The sequence below is a fragment of the Electrophorus electricus genome, chromosome 1 (assembly GCF_041902795.1).
Source record: "Electrophorus electricus isolate QZ-2024a chromosome 1, ASM4190279v1, whole genome shotgun sequence".
Classification (NCBI taxonomy): domain Eukaryota; kingdom Metazoa; phylum Chordata; class Actinopteri; order Gymnotiformes; family Gymnotidae; genus Electrophorus; species Electrophorus electricus.
In genome coordinates this window covers 44,919,892-44,934,536 of record NC_137497.1, presented here as the reverse complement: position 1 = coordinate 44,934,536, position 14,645 = coordinate 44,919,892, and the positions used below count along the sequence as shown (strand labels likewise).

The following is a 14,645-nucleotide window of genomic DNA, read 5'->3' as shown; positions in this document are numbered from 1 at the left end:
TACTTCAGAATTTTCTAGTATTTGCACATCTTTCATAAGAGTGTGTGTGTGTGTGTGTGTGTGTGTGTGTGTGTGTGTGTGTGTGTGTCAGAAGGAGATCCGTAGCTCCCTGGTTCTATCCATGCTACAGCAGATGTTGGCAGAGGACAAAGTGGACTTGGTGCGGGAGGCCGTGGTCCGAAGTCTGGGCATCATCATGGGCTACATTGATGACCCTGATAAATACTCCCAGGTGAGGTGGGGGTGGGGGGTGTATGCACTTCACTAAAGTTTGTTGTTCTTGTGGTGAACGTGATTTTCTCTCGTAAGGGTTTTGTTATAAACACAATCATTTCATATCAGACCCACAAGACAGACGTGCTGTTAGTGTGTAACAGACCGTTTACTAATGTTGTCTACCTGGTTTATGGGGGTGTGTGTGTGCAGGGCTTTGAACTAATGCTGCTGTCGCTAAGCGACCTGTCTGAGCGGGTGGTCAGTGCTACACACCAGGTGTTCATCCCTGCGTTCGCAGCCTGGACCACAGAACTGGGCAATCTGCAGTCTCACCTCATCCCCTCTCTACTCACGCGCATAGAGAGACTACTGCAGGTGTGGACACACGCACGCACACACTCGCACACACGTGCGCACGCACACTCTCACACGCGCACACACGCGTGCGCACGCACACTCTTACACGCGCGTGCGCACGCACACACACACCATTTTTCTTTTATTTCTATCATTTCTGTCTCTTTCTAAGTGTATTTGGGCTCTCAGGACAGATGCTGTAATGGGTTTCTAACAGGTTCATTTTAGGACTTGGGGTGAGGAAGTGCACCTCTGTCTTCACCAGTCTCTCTGGGCAGCAGGTCTGTTCTGTCAGGTCTGTCCTCTCCGGGCATCTGGGCGGCAGGTCTGTCGCGTCTGGGCGGCAGGTCTGTCCTCTCTGGGCAGCAGGTCTGTCCTCTCAGGTCTGTCCTCTCTGGGCAGCAGGTCTGTCCCCTCAGGTCTGTCCTCTCTGGGCAGCAGGTCTGTCCCCTCAGGTCTGTCCTCTTTGGCAGCAGCTCTGTCCTCTTTGCACAGCAGGTCTGCTTGCAATGGCCAAGTTCAGTGCTCTCTGGGTCTTTTCTAAGTTAGTTCTTTGTCTTTGTGGTCAGGTACATTGTCTAACTGAAGAACTCAGTAGCACAGACGTTAGAATGGTCCTTTTGGGGGTTTCAGTATTCTGCTCTCATTCTGGATTTAAATTGCTGGTGTATTTTTACATACCATTTATAATTTGGCTGTGTCTGATGGTTTGGGGGAGCTTTTGATCCCGAGGCTCTGTGCTGGTTGTTATTTTAGTGAGTCTCAGGACCAGCTGGCTTAGGGGACTCCTTTCTACATTCACTCTCTCCCTCTTTTGCTTTATCTTTCTCTCTCACTCTCACTCACTCCCTCTTTCCCAGGGTGAACATGGTTTGGATGAACATAAACTGCACATGTTCCTGTCTGCACTGCAGTCTCTGATCCCACCCCTGTTTGCCGTGGTGCTCCAGAACGCCCCGTTCACCGGCCGCGCCCGACTGGCCAATGAAGTCACTCCGATCGAGGGTGAGGCCGTTACCTTCCACAGTTATGCCCTGTTTCTGCACTGTCAGTTACTGGAGCTCATATAGAAATCTGGGTTTGTACCCCAACATACCCCAACCCTAACCTGAAAGAAAAAAATTCAACAATATCAGAAATGATAAAGCCATCCTGTTACCATGGGATTATTTGGTCCCCACAAAGAGCACACACACACACACACACACAGGCATGCATGCACATACACACCCACACCCCACACACACACGCACATGCACGCACACACAAACGCCCCCCAACCCACACTGTGTTCTGTGCTCCTTCATTGTGCTGTTGTTCTTTATCACTTATATGTTGCTGCCAAACTGAGAGACTGAGAGCTCTCCTGCAGTTTTTAGTCTATTCCTGGTTCTTATGAGGTGCGTGTGTGTGTGCGCGTGTGTGCGCGCGTGTGTGCATGTGCGTGCGTGCGTATGTGTGTGTATGCGCGCGTGCGTTTGTATGTGTGTATGCGTGCGTATTTGTGTATGCATGCGCGCGTGTGCACGCGTGTGTGTTCGCGTGTGTGTGTGTGCGTATGCGCGTGTGTGCGTGCGTGTGTGTGTGTGTGTATGCGTGCGTATTTGTGTATGCATGCACGCGTGTGTATGTATGTGTGTGCGTGTATGTACGTGTATGCGTGTGTATGTGCGTGTGTGTGTGCGAGTGCATGTATGTGTGTGCTTGCATGCGTGCCTATATATGTGTGTGTATGCGTGCGGGTGTGTATGTATGCGTCCATGTGTGTATGCGTGTGCGTGCGTGCGAACACGCGCGTGTATATGCGCTCGTGCTTGCGTGTTTGTGTGTATGCGTGCGCGTGTCCGTGTGCGTGTGTATGCGTGCGTGCGTGCGTGCGTGTGTGTGCCCCCACAGTGACGCGGTTCCCACGCCCAGCCTCTCCCCTCCAGGATGTGTCCACCCTGGTGGGCGGCAGGGAGCAGTTGGCTGCGCTGCTGCATCTGTACGAACACCAGCTCCAGCACGAGGGTACTGCAGGGTGGGACAGACTCCTGTGGGTGGTCAACCAGCTGTGAGTGACCCTGCACACGCACACCGGAACACACACACACATACAAACACATACATGCACGCACACACAATCATGGATGAATTACAGAGTCAAATATTTTTAGCCAAATTTTGACTGGAATTCCTACTGGTATGTATTGTTTTCTGGCACAGAAAGCATTTGGCCAGTTAATAAATATAAATGTTAAAAACTGATTTTAGTTTGTTAATGTGCTCCGTAAGTTCCTGGTCAGTAACTGAGAAGTCTGATGGGTTTTGATCGTCTTTAACGGACAATTCCAGCTCCAGTGTTTTTGGTTTATATGATTTTGTTGTAGATTTGCATTTGACTTTTTTGGAAGAGGGTCTGGAAATGGTTTGTTCAAATGTCCCTACTCTGTATTGCCAATTCCTCGTGGTCTCGAAGGTTATTCCAGTTGTTTTGATTAGTGTCATGTGTTGTGCCTTTCTGGTTCTCAGTGTATGTCTCTAATTCTCTAATGTCTCACAGTAGAGCAGACGTGTGTTGATGGTGTTTGGATCTCTGTGCTTTTGATTTGATCATTTCCTTCCGTCTTGCTCCTTAATCAAATCAATTGTCAATTTTTTTTAGGTTTGGATTTTGAAGCACCCTTAAGTTTTTATTTTGCTGTTTGCTGCTGTCTGTTCAGAGCTCATGTTTAGATTGTTTACTCTAGTGTCCAGACGGGATCTGTTTTGGCAGTGCTGATGTCTTTCTGGCATTCGTCTGTGCTGTGTGGTCTACTAATGTTGTACAGATTACTGGGCTGTGTGAGTGCTGGTAGCCTCTGTCCTATTAATGAACACACACACAGAGGTAGAGTCTACTCTTCCTGTGTAGGTGTCACTCTTCTTGCGTCTCACTCTTCGCGCACGTGTCTCACTCTACCTCTGTGTGTGTGTGTGTTTGTGTGTGTGTGTCTTTGCTGCCTCACACACTTACATGTGGTCATCTAGAAAAAGAATCAGCAACTTGTCAAACTCCATCTGATGAGAAAAGAAAACCAAAGCCAAAGTCAAGAGTACACGTTCCTCCCCCGTTCCTCTGTTTGGTTTGCCTCTCCACAGCCGCTGCTCCAGGGGGTCATGGATTAAAGTCGTGTGGGCCCCAGCTGGCGACACTGATCGCTCTGACCTATCCTCTTTGACCTTTCACTGACTCTTTTTCTTTCTCACCCCTCAGTCTCCCTCGTCTCATAGAGATAGTGGGCGGGATCAACGTCTCCTCCTCCACCTGTGTGCACGAGTTCTCACGCTTCTTCTGGAGGCTGTGCCGGACGTTTGGCAAAACCTTCACCAACACCAAGGTGGGTCGGGTCGGAGGGCGGCTGACCTGTGTTTGACGTCCCCTGGGGTCGGAGGGCGGCTAACCTGTGTTTGACTCCCTCTGGAGTTTCTGCTGCTTGCTTTGGCGCGACACAGCGGGAAGGCTGCGCTGCTGATGTGTGTTTGCTCAGTCTCACTTGGACTTTCTCTCCCTCCCTCTCTCTCTTCATCTCTCTCCCTCTCTCCTTCTCCTGTCCTCTCTCTCTCTCTTTCCCTCTCATTCTCCCTCCCTCTCCTGCTTTCACTCCCTTCTTTTCTCTCTCTCTCTCCTTCTCCCCCCTTCTCTCTGAAGGTAAAGCCCCAGTTCCAGGAAATCTTGCGGCTGTCCGAGGAGAACGTGGGTAAGTAGGGTTTACTTCTCCAAGAATAACACACACACACACACACACATACATACACACACACACACACACACACACCCCTCTCCTTAATCTCTCAGTAAAATGCATACATAATCACTGCAGTGGTCTGTTAAATTTGTATTTCTGTGTTTTATTGCTAGTGAGGTTTTTCTATCATCTTTTGAATGTTTAGGGTTCTTGTGGTTGAATTCTCTGCCAGGGAGGACAATGCATATTTGATTATTTATGTTTCAAATGCATGTTTGATTGTTCATGTCTCAGTGCATGTTCGATTGTTCATGTCTCAATACATTTTCCTGCTAAATATGTTCGATTAAATTTTTTTTTTCTCTCTTCATTTAAAGTCATCCTTTGAAGTAACAGATTTTTTTCCCCCAGAATCCTTCAGTAAGATCTTAGCATGTGTGAGATTAACTGTAAAACCACACAGCATCTGTATGTAGTGTGTGTCATGTGTTCTAGATGCCACTGCTGGTAACGGTGTTTTGACCAAGGCTACAGTTCCCATCTATGCAACAGGAGTCCTGACCTGCTACAACCAGGTCAGAGCTGCACAGAGCTGCCTGTGTCCCTGTCTGTCTGTCCCTGTCTGTCTGTCTGTCCCTGTCTGTCTGTCTGTCTGTCTTCCCCCCCACCCCCACCCCCCTCTCTCTTTTATATCAGCACTCTTTATTTGTGGGTATAATTACACACAGAAGAAGAAAGCACAAAGTCAACTTTTAAATTTCATTCTAGGGTGACCTCAGATGGCCGTGTGGGTCAGTAGGGCGTGTGTGACTGAGGGCCAAACTGACAGCAGTGTTGTAAATGTGTTTAACAGATTGATGTTGTATACTGTTAGAATTGAAGTTTTGTTCTGCTATGAATGATTTGACTTTTGAAAATATTTGGGGTTACAGTGATGTTTTGTGTTCTGTGAAAGATGAGATGTCAGGTTTTTGGTGATTTCAAAAAAAAAAGTTCATATAATTTTTCTTTTTCATTTTTGAAATTGTAAGCTGTTTTGAATGTCGTGTGCTTGTATATCGTAACTGATTAATAAAGTTTATTGTGAAATCTTTCTCACTCTCATTTCTCTCTCTCTCGCACTTTCTCTCTTTTTCTGTTTCTGGTTTTCTCTCTCATCAACTCAAAACTAATTTTTTGAACAGGAAGAAGATCGTAAGCTGTTGATTGCTTTCTTGGAGGACGTTATGACCACTCTGTCTCTCTCTCACGCTCCTCTGGACAGTCTGAAGGCTTCGTTTGTGGAGCTGGGGTAAGAGAGCCACTCGCACGGCCCTGGTTCAGATGTGGTTCGGACCCGGGCTCTAAACTCACCTAGCTCCAGCTGGAGACCTAATTGGCTGGCCAGTGTGCTTCCTGAATCTCCCAGACACTCATTTTGTTTTGTAATCCATCGAGAACATTCTAGTGATTCTTTAATCACACAGTGCAGTAATTCCTGTTATAAATGCACCATCGCTTTACAGAAGGTACATGTTGAAGATGCATAATACACAAACAAAAACAAAAACAAACAAAAAAAAAAAGATCTGATAGCAAGAGCCCACGGGACAATGATACCGGGGCGTATGGGACCGTGTGGGAGGCGGGCAGACAGGGTGTAGGGGACAATGCTGCTGTAGTGTCCAGTGGTCAGTTTGAAATGGCTAAATGTATTATTTTGGAGAAAAACCAAAAAGCATGTTTACAGTGGGCCTTCTGGTCTGGGTTTTATTTTTTCAATCCGTGGGCCTTATGAATGGGTCTCAGTAATATTCCAGTTTAAGAATAACGGCTCATGTTTAATTTTTCACTCGTACACACCAGAGCGGTCTGTGAATGTTCCCTACTCACACTGGACTACCGTAACTGTTATGCTGGTGTGCACACTGGAACACACTGGCGAGATTTGCCCACACATAAAGGGTTATGGTAACTGCGGTAAAGGGTACGTGGTTACAGTCATTCTGTCACTCAGTACAGTAACGGGGTTACAGTAAGTCATTCTGTCACACACTGCTGAACGCTGACTGTTTTTCTCACACATGCTAGATTATAGAAGCCCAATACTGACTAGTGGTGGGGGCAGTTTCCACGGTAGTCGGGGGCAGTTTCCTCTGTCTCACTCAGCAGTAGACCAGCCTGCATTTGTACGACCTTAACCGCAGACTACACACTGAAGTTTCATTTTATCTGTGCGTTTCTTTGTGTGTGTGTGTGTGTGTGTGTGTGTGTGTGTGTGTGTGTGTGTGTGTGTGTGTGTGTGTGTGTGTGTGTGTGTGTGTGTGTGTGTGTGTGTGTGTGTGTGTTTAGGGCCAACCCCGCGTACCATGAGCTGCTGCTGACAGTTCTGTGGTTCGGGGTGGTCCACACCTCGGCTCTGGTCCGCTGCACAGCCGCTCGCATGTTCGAGGTCAGTCCGCCTTTCAGTTTCCTAATCAACTTCATTGATTAATGTTATAATACTCCAGTATATTGAGTGTTTGGTTGCTTGGCTTTGAACTTGATGGACCCTCCCTGACCTCCCTATAGCACCCCCTTGTGCATTGTACCCTTGTACATGTAAATCCACCCATATTGTCCTCAGCAGCACAGCCAGCTACCGTAGCTTCGTGTGTGTGTGCGCGTGCGCGCACTGCTGTACGCTTGCTGTCCTCATCCGGAATTGTTTAGGGACAAAAAAACCAAACCAGACCAACGTTCCATCAACCTGCCCCTCTGTCTCCGTTGGGGGAGCAGAGCGTGATGCTGCTGTCCGCTCTCCTCCTCTCTGGCTGTAGCTTTAGTGACGGCTGCCTGGCTCGCTTTAGTTCCTGTGATTGACACCCGACTCCCCACACCTCCACATTAGACCATTCAGCCCCTCTCTGTACCTCTCTTGATCTTGTGCGAGTGTGTGTGTGTGTGTGTGTGTGTGTGTGTGCGCGTCAGCACTGTGCTTATTCTGTTACTTTTGTTTTTCTTTTTCTCTTTTTCTACCCCTTCTTTTTCTCTCATTCTGCCCCCCTCTCCCTCTACCCCCCCCCCCCATGGTTTTTCATGATATCTGCTCACTCCTTCCATGCGTCCTGTGTGACATCACCCCTGCTCTGACCAATCAGCTGTTGGTGAAAGGGGTGAATGAAACTCTAGTAGCTCAGAGAGTCGTTCCAGCTCTTATCACACTCTCCAGTGATCCTGAAATGTAAGTCTTCGCCTGCCTCCTCCTCTCACACACCTCTCAACCTCCGGTCTGATCAGCACGGCTCACGTTACTCCTCCCTCAGTCATCTTCATCTTCTCTGAGGATTTCTTTTTTTGCACACAGAACTGAACTGTGATTCAGGAGCCCGAGTTCAGATTCCAGGTTGGCAACCTGTAAAATCGCAAAAAAACCAAAAGCAAAAGTGAAAGAATGAGCCAAACGTCATGTGTACAGCTCCTGTGTGAGGAGGACTGTCTGTCTGAGCAGACCAAGGTCTGAAGGAGCACGCCTGTGTGTTTGTGTGCCACACTAATGTCATTAAGCTAGTCCAATTATTCAGCCGCCACTAACCGCCACAGGCTTGGAGCAGAGCTGCACGTGTCTCTCAACGTCCGCCCGTCTGTCCATCCATCTGTCCATCCGTCTGGCCTCGTATTTGCCTAGACAACCCCTCTCCCGGCCCCAGATAAGACCCCCAATCCCTCTCTCTGTCCTGCTAGGTCCTGTGTGTGTGTGTGTGTGTGTGTGAGCGTGTGAGCGAGCGCGTTTGACCCACACGTCTTCTCCGGTTTGCAGCTGATCCTTCGAGGCATGAATGAGGCCTTAATTGACAAGCGAGTTGCCCCAGCCCTAATTACCTTGTGCAGTGGTCCTGAATTGTGAGTTTACCTCAGCCACGAGACACCTGACCACCTGTATCCTGTCTCTGCGTTCTCTTGGTCTGGTCTGTTTGTTACTTAGTGTTATTGTTTGGGGTTTTTACTCTTTTTTTTGGAGGGTGGGATGGGGTAGGGGTTGTGTTTTGGGGGGGGATTTTGTGTTTTTGTTGTGATGCACTAGTGTTGTCGTTTCTGTACTGCCATTGGCATGATCGTCTGACATTTAACCATCCTGGCTTACTCCATTCTCCACCAGAGCTTGTGATTGGTTCGTGGGTCATGCGGGGTGAGATGGGGTGGTGGGCTGGCTGACTGGGTTTCGATGCCTTTGTTCTGATTGGGTTTCTGTTTGCAGTTCTGTGAGGATCTCCACGATCCCAGCATTCGGGACCATTATGGAGACTGTAACGCAGCGAGAGGTGCGGACCTGATGCCACGCGCGCGTATACACACACACACACACACACACACACGCACACACAGAGAGTTCTTGTTATGTCTTTGGATAAGTGTTTGACATTTCACCTCACCTCACACCACTCACTCGTGAGTTTGGCATCATGGATGCCAGTGTACATCTGATGGGTCGTGTGAATGAGTTAATTTATCTACCTAGTGTGTGTGCATGTGTGTGTGTTCCAGTTGCTGGAGCGGGTTAAGATGCAGCTGGCCTCTTTTCTGGAGGACCCACAGTATCAGGACCAGCACTCATTACACATGGAGATTATAAAAACGTTTGGGAGGGTGGGACCCAACGCCGAGCCCAGGTTCAGAGATGAGTGTAAGATCAGCCGGCACATGTGCGTGCATACACACACACACACACACACACACACATAGAGGTAACGTTCCCCTCTGCGGTTTCTGGTTGAACTGTTTCTAATTCAGCAAAACAAGTATTTAGTATTGTGTATTTTTTGTGTGCATATTTGAGCATGTGTACATACGTGCAGGTGTGTGTGTATGTATGTATGTGGGTGGGTGTGTCTCATACTTCGGTCTCTGTGCAGTTGTTCTTCCTCACCTACACAAGCTGGCCATGGTCAACAACATGCAGACAGTAGAGCAGAAGCGCATGGATGTGGCCAGCCAGCTGTTTGAAGCCTACAGCGCCCTGTCCTGCTGCTGTATCCACCCTCTACAGCTCTCCTCCTACACATACGCACACACACACCCCACTCCCAGTCCACATGAGGCTCTTTTCAGTCTCTTCAGTTAGGATTGTGTAAACATGTTTTTTTTTCTTTTTCTTTTTTTTTTTTTTTACAGTAAAAGTCACCTAAATCCTTCTTTTGTGTGGGTGGGTGTGTGCGATTCGAGCAGCAGTGGTGAGTGGGTGGGTGTGTGTGGCAGTGGTGTGCCTTGTAGCCCCGTTACTCCTGAACACACACAACGCCCAGAACTATAATGTGGGTTTGTGTCTCATTATGTTCAGGGGGATTCAGTGGAAAATGTTAATGATGTGGACTACGCCACAGTTCCAGTGTCCGGTGGAGTTGTGCTGTGGTCACTGTTCTCTCGGAGTCTCGGACTTTAACTGAGGTTTCAATCAACTGTGCAGACCACGGAATCCATGTGAGAATTCAGCCGAATTCCATCCAACAGGAAGCTGATTTACACAGTCTTTCCTGCGTTCTCTTACGCTCTCTCTCTCCTTCTCTCTTTATTCACCCCACCCCATCCCTGTCTTGAATCTTGTTCAACTATTTCAAACTAACTGGAACCCCACTGGCTGACACAGCCTGTCTGTCCTGTAACACACACACACACATACACACGTCTTCCGAGAGTTGTGTCGTTCTGAAAATGTTTACGTGTCCTGCTGGCAGGGAACTTAAGAAGGCAAACCTCAGCTGTTTCTGGGCGGTAAATTGCAGGGTGGCTGGTGGTGCTCTCCACAGAGCACTGTGATGTTGGACCAGCCAACTCCAGCACCAGGCCCTGGTCCTCCTTCCCAGCAGAACTGTGTCTGTGTGGGGGTGGCTGGCTGGCGTCTACACATCCGTCCTTCTCGCTCTCTCGCTCTCTCTCTCTCTCTCGCTCTCTCCCTCCCTCCCCATTTGTTTCCTTCTTCTTTTGCTCACTTTCCTTTATTTCATAAAATCTGTCATTCTCACCTTCCTGTCTGTGTATTTAACTCATGGCCTGTCTTACAGCCTGTGTCTGTCTGTCTGTGTGGGGTCGCAGTGGTCCTCACTACTGTAAACTCATCACGTTCCTTTAACTCCATAATCCCAGTTATTTGAGGAGATTATGATCACTACTATAATCTCATGTTCCTTTAACTCCATAATCCCAGTTATCTGAGGAGGTTATGATCACTACTATAATCTCACGTTCCTTTAACTCCGTAATCCCAGTTATTTGAGGAGGTTATGATCACTACTATAATCTCACGTTCCTTTAACTCCGTAATCCCAGTTATCTGAGGAGGTTATGATCACTACTATAATCTCACGTTCCTTTAACTCCGTAATCCCAGTTATCTCTGAGGAGGTTATGCTCAATCATTTTCTTCCTGGTCTGCGGTGCCTGAGATCAGATATGGAGCATCTTTCTCCAGAGCATGAGGTAAAATCTGAATCCTCCAGGATTCACCAACACAATACACTCCACAAATCTGGTTTCCTTTTTAAAATGTGTGAATTAATCTTATAAATGTCTGTGTGCAGGATAAACGTTAAAACAGAAGTCGTTAAACATTTTTATTGATCGATTTATTGGACCCAGCATGCCATTGTAGCAGTTAATATTACATATTACATGCTTGTCATCCATGATTGTCATCCATGACAGTCTGTGGTGGGAGGTACTTCACTGCAGTCTGATTGGATGGCACTGTTTCAGAGCATGACCTGTCCCTGCTTTAGGATGTAATAAACTGGTTGTTTGTTTGTTTAGTATTTCATGGTACGTAACTACATAGTCATTAACAGTTTAGCTGGAGCGTTTTGCTATTTGTCTCAACTCCGAGTACAACTGAGCAACATGTGACTTCAATCATAGTTTCTGTGATTCTAAAATTATTTTTGTCTTCCTGTCCTCACAGTCATGTTGCCTACCTTGACCTGGCGCACTAGTGCCCATCTGACGCGCCGTTAACGCCCTGAGCGCCATGCCGTCAGACTTCCCGCCATCTCTAACCGTTCTCTCTCTCTCTCTCTCTCTCTCTCCCAGGTTATTCTGAGCTCCATGGTTAAGGAGTGTGAGCTGAAGGTGGAGAGTCGTGCAATGGGAGAGCCACCAGGGTAGGAACTTTGCCTCTTGCCTAACCCATGACCTTTGACCTTTATTCCTCCATGATTGTTTTCCTTGTTCTGTGCAAAAGCTTCACTTTTGTTTCTCTCAATCCCACGGTAACTCAGAAGGTTCCTGACGCTTCCCTGCAGGTGTGCAGGACATTGGTACAGGACTTTAGCAATCCAGCTCCTGACCCCAGGACAGTATCGAAAGATGGTCGTTGAGTTAAAACAGGACTGTGTTGATTGAAATTACAAGTCTTTCTTCGTATCTTAACAGCAAGAACAATGCCAATGGTTAATGTTACCGTCACGGCTCAGTCGAGCAGTTCCTCACTCTGACCCGGTTCTTTTGTCAGTGGTGCCTCGGTGGTTCAGGTACTGGACTAGTAATCAGAAGGTTGCCAATTCAAAACCCACTACTGCCAAGTTGTCACTGTTGGGCCCCTGAGCAAGACCCTTAACCCTCAATTGCTCAAGATGTGCTCAGACAGAATTGTAAGTCGTTTTGGATAAAAGCGTCAGATAAATGCCATAAATGTAAATGTTTGTGTATATGGTTGGAATGAACCGATACAGTATATAATTAAAATGCTTTTAACACAATTGAATTCTCAGTTTTCAGTAGGCTTTGCATCCCTAAAGTAGCTGCAGCTTGTCAGGGTCTGTTCCTGGTCTGCTTTGTTTGATGATTTCTTTTTGGAAAACTGAAGCTACTCGATCGTGACCTGATAAGTTGAGTCGTGTTGTAACATAAATACATAAATACAGGTTTGTATTATAAACAGAGAAGTGCCAGCAGGCTGACAACACAAGCATGGTTCTGCTACTGGCTCTGGTGGGTGTGTGTGTGTGTGTGTGTGTGTGTATACATAAATCTGTACTTGTGCAGCAGTCTGTGCCACAAGCTCTTATCAACTTTAATTACAGTAAAATACCATAAACGGAGAAGTGTAAACTTTAATGCCAAGCTTAAATAACCCAAGCAACAATAATCACAAGTCGATACAGGAGGAGTTTGAAGACGGGCTCTTTTCCTTCAGGTCCATGTCTATCGCAGCCAGTTTGGTGGGTGAAGATGCCAAGACCAAGTTCCTGAGCAAGATGGGTCAGCTGACCACGTCAGGGGCCATGCTGGCTAACGTCTTCCAGAGAAAGAAGTGAGTGTGAGGGTGGGTGTTTCCCATGATCCTCTGCTGCCTGGGGCCTGCTACTTGAAGTCAGACGGCTGCCTTTCCCCTCACCCGGCTTCTTTGGTAGTCTGTTTTATATCTTATTTATGTCAACGTTTTTTCCAACCTCCAAAGAAATTTGCACTTTTTTTGTTGTTCTGAAATTGTTTTATTTACATCACTACAGATTTGCTTTGTCTTTTAGACATGTCAAATTTATGAAGGAAAAAAACAAACTTTAATAATGATTCCCTTCTTGTCTTGACCTCTTCGTGTTGCAGTGTCTCTGGAGATGTTTTCTATCAGTGTGTGTAATATTCGGGTTCTGGTTTTCTTTTGGATATGCGCAAACAGTAAATAACTAATACACTGAAGAACATCATCCCTGTATCATGTATATTGGAAATCGGTGTCATAATAAAAAAGTGATCATCACACGGTGTGAGTGGTGTGTATGGCGCGTGGTGTCCTTGTCCTGACCAGACTCATTAGCAGAGAGTTAGAGCATGTATTACTGAGCCGCCCGCGCCTGCTCACGGGTCCCGGGTGTAACGTCAGCACGCGCGACCTGCACGGGCCAGTTTTGTGTGGGCCTTTCAAGGCTCACTAGCTCATGTCCAGAATCTCGTCCTCGTCTGCCCGGTGAAGGCATTCGGATCTGCGTCCGTGTCAATAAATAACTTCGTAGGAGTTCTTCCAGGACTGGATTTGCATGTTTAATCTTTAACATTTACGTTTAATTAGTCACGAGGCGCACGGCCTTTTTTCCACCTTTTACCAAACGGGCGAAGGGAACGGTTAGTGCCTAACGCGCTGTGTTCCCGCTGTGATCGGGTGCGGCGGGGTTGGAGTTCAGCTGTAAATCACAGCGCGCGGACGTTTAACTTGTGGTTAAACGTGTCGCGAGCAGGCACATCTGAGTCACGAGCAAAGACTCGGAGGGTACCGTGAGTCAGACGTTTGAAGCCTTTCCAGAGCAACCAGGAGAGAGGGAGACTGCTCCCAAACCCTCACAACCCTGAACCTTTCCGCGGGTGTTCAGTTATTTACCAAGTCTATAACAAGACTGCAGCTCGTGTTCGGCGCGCGGCTCTCCGCTGTGATGAGTGCTGGACTCAGAGCGGAACTGCCACCTGCACGCGAGCAGGAGGCTACGTTTCTAACCTCAGGCACCAAAAGGTTTTTATGTGGAGTCGCTCTGCAGACGCTTGCACGCGGACCATCTTCAGACATGGCTGATCGACCGCCGCACGTGAACATCAGACCGCGATCCTGCGAACGCTCCACGCCGTGAGGCTGCACAATAAGGGCCCGGGGCCCGTGGCCCGTTACTGCGCCGCTCGGAGGTGTTTAATAGCGCAAATACATCACGAGCCACTCCTGCATAGCAGGAAAGCAGGCTCCGCGCGCATTAATCCAGGTCCCCGCTTACCCCCCGCTTTGCATTTCGAATGATAAGTCCCTGTGCGCGCGGGCGCGCACACACACACACGAACACAGCATTATTTAGTACAATTCAAAAGCCAAAATCCGATCGGGTAACATTTGAAAAAAGTGTCTCGTGAACCTACCGCATTCTCGCAAGCACAATCTTGGCCTCGGATTTGCATGCGGGGTTGCGCAATAGTTTTCCCGTATTCCCCCCCCCCCCAACGACAGTTATTCAAATCAGGTACTAACAGCTCCAGTGCACACAGACGAGGCAGCTCGCGGTATGAAGTCCAAGGCGAGAAGCAGGGAAGACCTGGCGCGAGTCCAAACTCCGCATTTCCGGCTGGTAGCACGCGCCCTTACTCCAGACAGGTTCCAGACTCATGACACGAGCCTGCACGGTCCCATTGTCTGTGCGTCACGGCCACTGCTGCTGTTCGCTGCTAAAGGACAAAGACTTCCTTAGTAATTAAAGGTTATATTCCAGCACGTGGCTTTTGCTGCTTGAATGATCTTATTTCAGCATCTTAACACCAACCTGTCTCGTAGAGCCTAGTGTAGATGGCGCAGACACAGCATGCTACAAAGGGTTCAGTGTCGTGCCCTCGCTTACCGCATCTCGCGAGCTACTAGCAGGCCGGCGGGGACGGGCATCGCGAGCA

At 48.0% G+C, this 14,645-nt stretch overlaps 1 protein-coding gene across 13 annotated transcripts in view; it reads left to right on the top strand.

The window, feature by feature from the left end:
* relch (RAB11 binding and LisH domain, coiled-coil and HEAT repeat containing) overlaps nucleotides 1–12,987 on the top strand; it is a 30,058-nt gene extending 17,071 nt beyond the window's left edge. For 4 of the 13 annotated variants that reach the window (XM_035526691.2, XM_035526686.2, XM_081721862.1 and 1 more), the window contains 16 exons: nucleotides 92–232; nucleotides 427–591; nucleotides 1,434–1,578; nucleotides 2,470–2,626; nucleotides 3,809–3,932; nucleotides 4,244–4,292; nucleotides 4,776–4,855; nucleotides 5,465–5,571; nucleotides 6,612–6,711; nucleotides 7,400–7,482; nucleotides 8,497–8,560; nucleotides 8,784–8,922; nucleotides 9,152–9,268; nucleotides 10,624–10,712; nucleotides 11,319–11,389; nucleotides 11,507–12,987. In XM_035526691.2, coding sequence (XP_035382584.1) covers nucleotides 92–232; nucleotides 427–591; nucleotides 1,434–1,578; nucleotides 2,470–2,626; nucleotides 3,809–3,932; nucleotides 4,244–4,292; nucleotides 4,776–4,855; nucleotides 5,465–5,571; nucleotides 6,612–6,711; nucleotides 7,400–7,482; nucleotides 8,497–8,560; nucleotides 8,784–8,922; nucleotides 9,152–9,268; nucleotides 10,624–10,712; nucleotides 11,319–11,389; nucleotides 11,507–11,630 — 1,755 coding nt within the window. In that variant the 3' untranslated portion in view covers nucleotides 11,631–12,987. The other 9 variants (XM_035526688.2, XM_081721880.1, XM_035526695.2 and 6 more) reach the window with 7 other exon arrangements.
* Nucleotides 12,988–14,645: the final 1,658 nt, after the last annotated feature.